At 50.7% G+C, this 12,032-nt stretch overlaps 1 protein-coding gene across 1 annotated transcript in view; it reads left to right on the top strand.

Annotated features, from left to right (window-relative positions):
• Nucleotides 1–458: 458 nt before the first annotated feature.
• Nucleotides 459–12,032, top strand: part of MrgBP (MRG/MORF4L binding protein) — a 94,707-nt gene continuing 83,133 nt past the window's right edge. The window contains exon 1 of the mRNA XM_069309929.1: nt 459–492. Coding sequence (XP_069166030.1) covers nt 474–492 — 19 coding nt within the window. The 5' untranslated portion in view covers nt 459–473. The remainder of the gene's footprint in view (nt 493–12,032) is intronic.

Here is a 12,032-nt window from a genome sequence, read left to right as displayed (position 1 = left end):
CCCTGCGAGGTAGTCTTCAACCCATTTCATGAGTCTTCACTTGACACCCATGCATGCAAGCTCGTCCAGGATCGCAATCCCTTGTGCTTTGTCAAAGGCTCCTTTGATGTCAACAAATACAGAATACTTAGCTGTGTCATTAGCCAAGTAATTAAGTATACAATTTGCTGTGCTCCGTCCTTTAACAAATCAATTGACCCCCCTCCCCTAGCCTGGTATTAAGTGAACATAATAACAACGCACATAGCGCATCTGATGGCAAACAACCTCAAAATGGATAATCACAGTGAAGAACATCTTACTATACTACAATAGAACTGCAATGGAGTTCGCAATAGAATTAATGACTTCATAAAGTACGTCCGTGAATATCAAACTGACGTTATAGTGCTACAGGAGACACTGGTGGGTGATGACCTCAACCCAAGATTCAGCGGTCATCACAAGTTCTCCCTGCCCTCTGGGGAAAGAAAATGGGATCTCTTTACTTACGTAAGTAACACTATACCTGCACAGATTATTGATGACCTCCACATGGGGGATGAGTGTGTGTCACTGGGGGTAACCCTTCACTTCACTTACACAATAATGCCCTACACATAATCAACCTATATGTGCCACAGAGTAAACTTGACCTTGACACACTATCTGAATTTATTAATGAAGAACCTACCCTGCTGGTACCTACCTTGGCTACCTTGAGGTGCTTCCGGGGCTTAGTGTCCCCGTGGCCCGGTCGTCGACCAGGCCTCCTGGTTGCTGGAGGCCTGGTGGGTGACCTTAATGCCAGACACCCACACTTTGGTGCCAACTGTCATAAGCCCAGTGTCAATGGACGGAAACTGTCACTCTATGTCAGGGGAAGTGAAAACCTTAGAGTCTCAGGTGATAAACAACCAACTTACCTCAGAGGCGGAAGATTAGACTATGCTCTCCTACTAAATGCACAGGGACACGGATACCAGTACACAGATTGTTCACGGTTTATGTAGTGACCATTGGGCACTGATTACCACCGTCGACATGAGCAACAGAAAAAAAGAGACAAATAAAAGAAAAAGGTTATCGCTCGGACCAGATATGAGACCGCACTTCATAAACAAGATGAGTTTACCAAATCCCAGAAGACATTGATACATTTGTTGATGTCCTTAATAACCAAATTGAGAGCTGTCTCAGAGTTTCGCACCGTACGCCTGGGCGAAGTAACTCTCAGAAGAAGAAAATAAAATGGTATGAGAACGATTACATAAAGATGCTCAATGCAAGCGTAAGGAGCATGAGTAGAGAGTCCCGGAGGCATCCCACTGACAGCAACCAAGAGCTGCTTAAAACTGTGTGTCAAGTAGCGAGGGAAGAGAAGATTAAAGAGCGGGAAAGACAATGGCTTGAATTTACTAGTTCTATTGGATGAGAAACATCTGCAAGACAAGTGTGGGCAAAATTACAGATAGCTAAGGGGGGCAGAGCCCGGCCTGCGGCTCACAAAGACCCCCAGGGTAAGGCTGAGGAACTAATTCACAAGCGGAGTGATGCAGCATCCTTCTCCTCCTCCTCCCTTCCTGCAGAATTCAGCAGGGAACTAGTGGCAGTTTTTTCTTGCCCCACTCTCGATAGTTGCCTTTTAAGGTTGTTTTCTACCTAAGATGTGACCATTCATTTACACAATCTCAGGAGAGTTAAGGGGACAATAGAGCAGTGTCTCACAGACAGTACTGAGGCTGTCTTTTCCAAAGCTGCTTATCGTATTTTAATGACACTTGCCACAACACTATGAAAAAGTTGTTAGAAATGCAGGAAATACATACACTTGAACATATTTTAATATTCAGTGCTAACAAATGTTCTGTAATTGTTCTTAACCCACAAGATTCGTTTTATCCGGATCTTGAACAAAGAATACTAGAGAGAAATCCCAGTAGAGCGTCCCGTAGAGTCCCTAGGTTATATACCAGCCCCAACGAGCAATTTAGAGCCCCACTTGTCAATTTTGCTGATGCTGCCAGAGACCTGAAGGTCCGGAACAAGTATCATACTGAGTGAATTTGGTTATCATAAAAGCTGATCAAAAGTATGGTTATTTAACAGTTAAAAAGAATATAAGAATTAAAAAAAATGGAAGCTGTAGTTGCTTCTGGAAACTTCCCTGATTAAGACTACCCAATAGCTAAATCGAGAGAGCTTTGGCCTCACACGCGTCGGGTCCGAGGTTCGAGTCTCTAAGAGCCCAAATGAATGAAATGAAACTGAAAAGGGCCCATTGGCCAATAGGAAACTGCCCTTTACAGCCAGGTATGTTTGTCTAACCCACGACTGAAACTACCTATTCTTCCCACGTTAATGTTTCACAATGTGGGGTTGTGTGTGTGCAACGAAACTGTGATTTACTGCTCTTGGTTATGTAGTCGGCGTTACCATAAGGTATCTTACCTTAAGTTATCTTATCCTTAAGTTATTTTATCTTAAGTTATCTTACCATAAGTTATCGTACCTTAAGTAATCGTACCATAAGTTATCTTTCCTTAAGTTATTTTACTATATGTTATCTTACCTTGAGTTATCTAACATTAGGTTATCTTGTGTCTTGAGGAAATATTGAAGACATGCCTTACACACACACATATATATATATATATATATATATATATATATATATATATATATATATATATATATATATATATATATATATATATATATATATATATATACCCGCTAACATCAGTATACAACCTTGAGGTTACCTTGAGGTGATTCCGGGGCTCAGCGACCCCGCGGCTCGGTCGTTGACCAGGCCTCCTGGTTGCTGTACTGGTCAACCAGGCTGTTGGACGCGGCTACTCGCTACTACTGACGTATGAGTCATAGCCTGGTTGATCAGGTATCCTTTGGAGATGTTTGTCAAGTTCTCTCTTGAACACTGTTAGGGGTCGGCCAGTTATGCCCCTTATGTGTAGTGGAAGCGTGTTGAACAGTCTCGGGCCTCTGATGTTGATAGAGTTCTCTCTCAGAGTACCTGTTGCACCTCTGCTCTTCAACGGGGGTATTCTGCACATCCTGCCATGCCTTCTGGTCTCATGTGGTGTTATTTCTGTGTGCAAGTTTGGGACTAGCCCTCTGCTATTTTCCATATGTAAATTATTATGTAACTCTCCCGCCTGCGCTCAAGAGAATACAGGTTTAGGCTCTTTAGTCAGTCCCAATAGTTTAGATGTTTTACTGAGTGGATTCTAGCAGTAAAGGATCTCTGCACGCTCTCCAGGTCAGCAATTTCTCCAGCTTTGAAAGGGGCTGTCATTGTGCAGCAGTACTCCACTCTAGAGAGCACTAGCTTCTTGAAAAGTATCATCATCGGTATAGCATCTCTAGTGTGAAAGGTTCTTGTTATCCAACCTGTCATTTTTCTTGCAGTTGTGACGGCTACTTTATTGTGTTCTTTAAAGGTAAGGTCTTCCGACATGAGTACACCCAGATCCTTTACATTGCCAAATCCTTTACGTTCAATGTTATGATTTGACTGAGTTTTGTACGTGGTTTCCGTTTTTATATTTCATTTTTTCCGTAGCGCATGAGCTGAAACTTATTTTCGTTAAACACCATGTTATTTTCTGTAGCCCATAGAAAGACCTGATCTACATCTGACTGGAGGTTTGCCGTGTCCTCTATGTTGTCTACTCTCATAAAAATCCTAGTGTCATCTGCAAAGGATGATACAGTACTATAGATTGTGTCCTTGTCTATGTCCGATATGAGGATGAGAAAAAGTACTGAAGCAAGCACAGTACCCTGGGGGACTGAGCTCTTCACGGTTGATGGTCCGGATTTTATTTTGTTGACTCTTATACATTGGGTTCTGTTAGTCAGGAAATTGTAGAGCCATCTGCCTATTTTTCCGGTAATTCCTTTTGAACGCATTTTATGTGCAATAACACCATGGTCACATTTGTCAAACGCTTTTGCGAAATCTGTGTAAATTACATCAGCGTTTTGTTTGTCTTCCATGGCATCAAGTCCCATGTCATAGTGGTCCAGCAGCTGTGATAGGCAAGAGCGCCCTGTTCTGAAACCATGTTGTCCGGGGTTACGGAGATGCTGTGATTCCATGCATTTTGTGATCTTACTTCTTAGCATACTCTCAAAGATTTTTATGATGTGCGATGTTAGTGCTATCGGTCTGTAATTTTTTGCCTCTGCCTTACTTCCTCCTTTATGGAGCGGTGCTATCTCTGCTGTTTTTAATATGTCAGGGATAACGCCAGTATCTAGGCTTTGTCTCCAAAGAATGTGAAGGGCCTGCGATAGCGGTTTTTTACAGTTCTTGATGAATATAGAGTTCCAAGAGTCAGGACCTAGTGCAGAGTGCATAGGCATACTGTCTAGGGCTTCTTCAAAAGCCAGTGGGAATAGGGTGATATTTGATATATGATTTGATGTTGGTATCAAATCCATGAAAAATTCATTTGGGTTATCAATCCACCTGGCCTTAATGATTCCTCAGTCTTGCTGATTTATCAGTATTTCGCTCATTTCTTTGTTGTCATCGGTGAAAGTTCCATCTCCCTTTCACAGGGGCCCGATACTAGATGTGGATTTTGATCTTGATTTTACATAGGAGAAGAAATATTTCGGATTTCTCTCTATTTCACTGATGGCCTTTTGTTCTCTTTGCCTCTCCTGGGTTTTGTATGATTCTTGTAGCTTGAGTTCAATTGTTTCTATTTCGCTACCTAACCTTCTTCGCCGTTCTTGAGATAGGGTGCGACTCTCAAGTTGTTCCACGCTTCGTTTTCTTCGCCTATAGAGGGAACGACGTTCCTATTCCAATCTACATCTCTTCCTCTTTTTTCTTAGGGGTATGCGGTTTGAGCATATTTCTAGTGCTGCTGAGCTTATTTTTTCCAGGCACTGGTTCAGGTTTACATTTTCTAGATGTTCTTCCCAGCTTATTTCTGTGAAGTCTTGGTTGACTTGTTCCCAGTTTATCTGTTTATTATTGAAGATGAATTTGCTGAAATCTCCCTCATCGGGAACCGGGACTGGTTTTGCAGGTCTATTTCCCCATTCTAGTCAGAACTTCAATTAAGTTGTGATCTGAGTAACAGGTATTTGTAATCATTATGTTCCGGATCAATTCATCATTATTAGTGAAAATGAGGTCCAGCGTGTTCTCCTTCCTAGTTGGTTCTACTATTTGCTGGTTTAAGGCAAACCTGTCGCACATCCGTAGCAGGTCTAAATACCTGCACACCCGTAGTAGCCTAATAAATACGCACTTAGCCCTAATAAATAGCACTTAGTAAAAAATAATAATAAAAAGCACTTAGTAAAAAATAATAATAAAAAGCACTTAGTAAAAAATAATAATAAAAAGCACTTAGCACTAATAAATACGTAGTAGCCTAATAAATAAACAATAAATACGCACATCCGTAGCAGGTCTAAATAGCACATCTGTAGTAGCCTAAATGAACATGCTTGTGCCTGTTCATTTAGGCTACTTCCTGGAATTCTCTCTGATACAACGAGCTACAAGGAGAGTGTATACACTGAGCGCCGTGTATGGGGGATGACGTAGTGTGAGAGGGGTACACAGGGTGGTGATTGTGCTTCACATTAGTAATGTTGACGTCTTGACGCGTCAACCTTGACGGTGTTGGACTCCTGTTGAACCAACGGTACAACGGTACTGTGCCGGGCTTTGGTCCGGGCGGTTGATGGGGGGGGGGAGGAGGTGTGCACTTAGGTGAGGTACAGTTAGAGAGAAGTGAGAGATGAAGTCAAATAGAGAAAGAGCCATGAGTTGCCGTTAGAGAAGTGTGAGAAGAGGTATAGGGTGAGGACAGAGAGACGGGAGCGTCAGAGTAAATGCACTACTTGTGCATTTACAACTCTCTAAAAGTACACTTAAATGAGGTTGTTTAGAAGCTTAAGAATACATCAGCATTAATCACCTGTCGTCTTTGGGGAGCTCCAGAGGATATCACCCCGCATGGATCTACTGGACAATATGCTTGTCAGTCAACATTTGGACGTCCAAGAATATATCCGCTGACTGGAGATGTATTTAGCACTCGTGTGAAGACGAGCTCCCACACTCCCCCCCCCCCCCCTTGAAGTGTGCGAGAATAAATCTTTTAGGAAGTTCACCTCCTCCCCCCCCCCCCCCCACCCCCGATCACCAGGCGACATGAACTTCGATTTTCAATAAAGAAATCCATGGAGGGTGAGACGGAGCCGGGGTGGGGGGGGGGGTTACAAGCACGGCTGGCAAACATGGCCACTAAACCCCAGTAACTATTTCTCAGATCATCTCTATAGTGTGTTGTCTGCTGGTTAGGTAAAGCAGGAGGGAGGGAGGGAGATGGAAGGTAAGGCAGGAGGGAGGGAAGGGAGATGGAAGGTAAAGCAGGAGGGAGGGAGGGAGATGGAAGGTAAAGCAGGAGGGAGGGAGGGAGGGAGATGGAAGGTAAAGCAGGAGGGAGGGAAGGGAGATGGAAGGTAAAGCAGGAGGGAGGGAGGGAGATGGAAGGTAAAGCAGGAGGGAGGGAGGGAGATGGAAGGTAAAGCAGGAGGGAGGGAGGGAGATGGAAGGTAAAGCAGGAGGGAGGGAGGGAGGGAGATGGAAGGTAAAGCAGGAGGGAGGGAGGGAGGGAGGGAGATGGAAGGTAAAGCAGGAGGGAGGGAGGGAGATGGAAGGTAAAGCAGGAGGGAGGGAGGGAGGGAGATGGAAGGTAAAGCAGGAGGGAGGGAAGGAAGATGGAAGGTAAAGCAGGAGGGAGGGAGGGAGGGAGATGGAAGGTAAAGCAGGAGGGAGGGAGGGAGGGAGATGGAAGGTAAAGCAGGAGGGAGGGAAGGGAGATGGAAGGTAAAGCAGGAGGGAGATGGAAGGTAAAGCAGGAGGGAGATGGAAGGTAAAGCAGGAGGGAGGGAGGGAGGGAGATGGAAGGTAAAGCAGGAGGGAGGGAGGGAGATGGAAGGTAAAGCAGGAGGGAGGGAGGGAGATGGAAGGTAAAGCAGGAGGGAGGGAGGGAGGGAGATGGAAGGTAAAGCAGAGGGAGGGAAGGGAGATGGAAGGTAAAGCAGGAGGGAGGGAGGGAGATGGAAGGTAAAGCAAGAGGGAGGGAAGGGAGATGGAAGGTAAAGCAGGAGGGAGGGAAGGGAGATGGAAGGTAAAGCAGGAGGGAGGGAGGGAGGGAGATGGAAAGTAAAGCAAGAGGGAGGGAAGGGAGATGGAAGGTAAAGCAGGAGGGAGGGAGGGAGGGAGGGAGGGAGGGAGATGGAAGGTAAAGCAGGAGGGAGGGAGGGAGATGGAAGGTAAAGCAGGAGGGAGGGAGGGAGGGAGGGAGATGGAAGGTAAAGCAGGAGGGAGGGAAGGAAGATGGAAGGTAAAGCAGGAGGGAGGGAGGGAGGGAGATGGAAGGTAAAGCAGGAGGGAGGGAGGGAGGGAGATGGAAGGTAAAGCAGGAGGGAGGGAGGGAGGGAGATGGAAGGTAAAGCAGGAGGGAGGGAAGGAAGATGGAAGGTAAAGCAGAAGGGAGGGAGGGAGGGAGATGGAAGGTAAAGCAGGAGAGGGGAAGGAGGGAGGGAGATGGAAGGTAAAGCAGGAGGGAGGGAAGGGAGATGGAAGGTAAAGCAGGAGGGAGGGAGGGAGGGAGATGGAAGGTAAAGCAGGAGGGAGGGAGGGAGATGGAAGGTAAAGCAGGAGGGAGGGAGGGAGATGGAAGGTAAAGCAGGAGGGAGGGAGGGAGATGGAAGGTAAAGCAGGAGGGAGGGAGGGAGGGAGGGAGATGGAAGGTAAAGCAGAGGGAGGGAAGGGAGATGGAAGGTAAAGCAGGAGGGAGGGAGGGAGATGGAAGGTAAAGCAAGAGGGAGGGAAGGGAGATGGAAGGTAAAGCAGGAGGGAGGGAAGGGAGATGGAAGGTAAAGCAGGAGGGAGGGAGGGAGGGAGGGAGATGGAAGGTAAAGCAGGAGGGAGGGAAGGGAGATGGAAGGTAAAGCAGGAGGGAGGGAAGGGAGATGGAAGGTAAAGCAGGAGGGAGGGAGGGAGGGAGATGGAAGGTAAAGCAGGAGGGAGGGAAGGGAGATGGAAGGTAAAGCAGGAGGGATGGAAGGTAAAGCAGGAGGGAGGGAAGGAGATGGAAGGTAAAGCAGGAAGGAGGGAGGGAGATGGAAGGTAAGGCAGGAGGGAGGGAGGGAGGGAGGGAGATGGAAGGTAAGGCAGGAGGGAGGGAGGGAGGGAGATGGAAGGCAAAGCGGGAGGGAGATGGAAGGTAAGGCAGGAGGGAGGGAGGGAGGGAGATGGAAGGTAAAGCAGGAGGGAGGGAGGGAGGGAGATGGAAGGTAAAGCAGGAGGGAGGGAGGGAGATGGAAGGTAAAGCAGGAGGGAGGGAAGGGAGATGGAAGGTAAAGCAGGAGGGAGGGAAGGGAGATGGAAGGTAAAGCAGGAGGGAGGGAGGGAGATGGAAGGTAAGGCAGGAGGGAGGGAAGGGAGGTGGAAGGTAAAGCAGGAGGGAGGGAGGGAGGGAGATGGAAGGTAAGGCAGGAGGGAGGGAGGGAGATGGAAGGTAAAGCAGGAGGGAGGGAGGGAGGGAGATGGAAGGTAAAGCAGGAGGGAGGGAGGGAGGGAGATGGAAGGTAAAGCAGGAGGGAGGGAAGGGAGATGGAAGGTAAAGCAGGAGGGAGGGAGGGAGGGAGATGGAAGGTAAAGCAGGAGGGAGGGAGGGAGATGGAAGGTAAAGCAGGAGGGAGGGAGGGAGATGGAAGGTAAAGCAGGAGGGAGGGAAGGTAAGGCAGGAGGGAGGGAAGGTAAGGCAGGAGGGAGGGAAGGTAAGGCAGGAGGGAGGGAAGGTAAAGCAGGAGGGAGGGAAGGTAAAGCAGGAGGGAGGGAAGGTAAAGCAGGAGGGAGGGAAGGTAAAGCAAGAGGGAGGGAAGGTAAGGCAGGAGGGAGGGAGGGAGGGAGATGGAAGGTAAAGCAGGTGGGAGGGAGGGAGGGAGATGGAAGGTAAAGCAGGAGGGAGGGAAGGTAAAGCAGGAGGGAGGGAAGGTAAGGCAGGAGGGAGGGAGGGAGGGAGATGGAAGGTAAAGCAGGTGGGAGGGAGGGAAGGTAAGGCAGGAGGGAGGGAGGGAGGGAGATGGAAGGTAAAGCAGGTGGGAGGGAGGGAGGGAGATGGAAGGTAAAGCAGGAGGGAGGGAAGGTAAGGCAGGAGGGAGGGAAGGTAAAGCAGGAGGGAGGGAAGGTAAGGCAGGAGGGAGGGAAGGTAAAGCAGGGGGGAGGGAAGGTAAAGCAGGAGGGAGGGAAGGTAAGGCAGGAGGGAGGGAAGGTAAAGCAGGAGGGAGGGAAGGTAAGGCAGGAGGGAGGGAAGGTAAAGCAGGGGGGAGGGAAGGTAAAGCAGGAGGGAGATGGAAGGTAAAGCAGGAGGGAGGGAAGGTAAGGCAGGAGGGAGGGAAGGTAAAGCAGGAGGGAGGGAAGGTAAGGCAGGAGGGAGGGAAGGTAAAGCAGGGGGGAGGGAAGGTAAAGCAGGAGGGAGGGAAGGTAAGGCAGGAGGGAGGGAAGGTAAGGCAGGAGGGAGGGAAGGTAAAGCAGGAGGGAGGGAAGGTAAGGCAGGAGGGAGGGAAGGTAAGGCAGGAGGGAGGGAAGGTAAAGCAGGAGGGAGGGAAGGTAAAGCAGGAGGGAGGGAAGGTAAGGCAGGAGGGAGGGAAGGTAAAGCAGGAGGGAGGGAAGGTAAAGCAGGAGGGAGGGAAGGTAAGGCAGGAGGGAGGGAAGGTAAAGCAGGAGGGAGGGAAGGTAAAGCAGGAGGGAGGGAAGGTAAAGCAGGAGGAGGGAAGGTAAAGCAGGGGGAGGGAAGGTAAAGCAGGAGGGAAGGAAGGTAAGGCAGGAGTGAGGGAAGGTAAGGCAGGAGGGAGGGAAGGTAAAGCAGGGGGGAGGGAAGGTAAAGCAGGAGGGAGGGAAGGTAAGGCAGGAGGGAGGGAAGGTAAGGCAGGAGGGAGGGAAGGTAAGGCAGGAGGGAGGGAAGGTAAGGCAGGAGGGAGGGAAGGTAAAGCAGGAGGGAGGGAAGGTAAGGCAGGAGGGAGGGAAGGTAAAGCAGGGGGGAGGGAAGGTAAAGCAGGAGGGAGGGAAGGTAAGGCAGGAGGGAGGGAAGGTAAGGCAGGAGGGAGGGAAGGTAAGGCAGGAGGGAGGGAAGGTAAGGCAGGAGGGAGGGAAGGTAAAGCAGGAGGGAGGGAAGGTAAGGCAGGAGGGAGGGAAGGTAAGGCAGGAGGGAGGGAAGGTAAAGCAGGAGGGAGGGAAGGTAAAGCAGGAGGGAGGGAAGGTAAGGCAGGAGGGAGGGAAGGTAAGGCAGGAGGGAGGGAAGGTAAAGCAGGAGGGAGGGAAGGTAAGGCAGGAGGGAGGGAAGGTAAAGCAGGAGGGAGGGATGGTAAAGCAGGAGGGAGGGAAGGTAAAGCAGGGGGGAGGGAAGGTAAGGCAGGAGGGAGGGAAGGTAAGGCAGGAGGGAGGGAAGGTAAAGCAGGAGGGAGGGAAGGTAAGGCAGGAGGGAGGGAAGGTAAAGCAGGAGGGAGGGAAGGTAAGGCAGGAGGGAGGGAAGGTAAAGCAGGAGGGAGGGAAGGTAAGGCAGGAGGGAGGGAAGGTAAGGCAGGAGGGAGGGAAGGTAAAGCAGGAGGGAGGGAAGGTAAGGCAGGAGGGAGGGAAGGTAAGGCAGGAGGGAGGGAAGGTAAAGCAGGAGGGAGGGAAGGTAAAGCAGGAGGGAGGGAAGGTAAGGCAGGAGGGAGGGAAGGTAAAGCAGGAGGGAGGGAAGGTAAGGCAGGAGGGAGGGAAGGTAAAGCAGGAGGGAGGGAAGGTAAGGCAGGAGGGAGGGAAGGTAAAGCAGGAGGGAGGGAAGGTAAGGCAGGAGGGAGGGAAGGTAAGGCAGGAGGGAGGAAGGTAAAGCAGGAGGGAGGGAAGGTAAGGCAGGAGGGAGGGAAGGTAAGGCAGGAGGGAGGGAAGGTAAAGCAGGAGGGAGGGAAGGTAAGGCAGGAGGGAGGGAAGGTAAGGCAGGAGGGAGGGAAGGTAAGGCAGGAGGGAGGGAAGGTAAGGCAGGAGGGAGGGAAGGGAACCTGACGTATATTGGTGCAACACAGAGAAAGATGGCGGGGAAATTTGCTCCATATTTAACCATTAGCAGCAGATTACTGCGGCTGGCAGCGCGGGGGAGTGCCGCCCCCTGCGCCACCCCCAGCAACACCGCCCCCAGCAACGCCCCCAGCGCCGCTCCCAGCAACGCCGCCCCCAACGCCGCCCCCAGCACCGCCCCCAGCAACGCCTCCCCCAGCAACGCCCCCAACGCCGCCCCCAGCGCCTCCCCCAGCGCCGCCCCCAGCAACGCCGCCCCCAGTAACGCCCCCAACGCCGCCCCCAGCGCCGCCGCCCCCAGCGCCGCCCCCAGCAACGCCCCCAGCAACGCCCACAGCAACGCCGCCCCCAGTAACGCCCCCAGCAACGCCCCCAAAGCCGCCCCCAACGCCACCTTCCAGCGCCGCCCGTAGCAAGGCCCCCCTGGGCTGCCCCCCTGGGCCACCCCGCGCCATAATCTACCCCCGAGGTGTCCAGGGCACTCTGTAAGTGGTCCTCTGTCGTACGGTTATCGCAGTGATTATGTGATAATAACAACAATCAACTTGTCTGCCGTACGATAACTTGGGGGGCTGTTACAGCCATGCCACCACCACTGTCTGCTGTACGATAACTTGGGAGGCTGTTACAGTCCTGCCACCTCTACTGTCTGCTGTACAATAACTTGGGGGGCTGTTACAGTCCTGCCACCTCCACTGTCTGCCGTACAATAACTTGGGGGGCTGTTACAGTCCTGCCACCTCCACTGTCTGCCGTACGATAACTTGCGGGCTGTTATAGTCATGCCACCACCGCTGTCTGCTGTACGATAACTTGGGGGGCTGTTACAGTCCTGCCACCTCTACTGTCTGCCGTACAATAACTTGGGGGGCTGTTACAGTCCTGCCACCTCCACTGTCTGCCGTACAATAACTTGGGAGGCTGTTAG

Source organism: Procambarus clarkii, chromosome 1 (assembly GCF_040958095.1).
Source record: "Procambarus clarkii isolate CNS0578487 chromosome 1, FALCON_Pclarkii_2.0, whole genome shotgun sequence".
Lineage (NCBI taxonomy): Eukaryota > Metazoa > Arthropoda > Malacostraca > Decapoda > Cambaridae > Procambarus > Procambarus clarkii.
The sequence above is the reverse complement of the archived record's forward strand: the minus strand, read 5'-3'. Positions and strand labels throughout refer to the sequence as shown.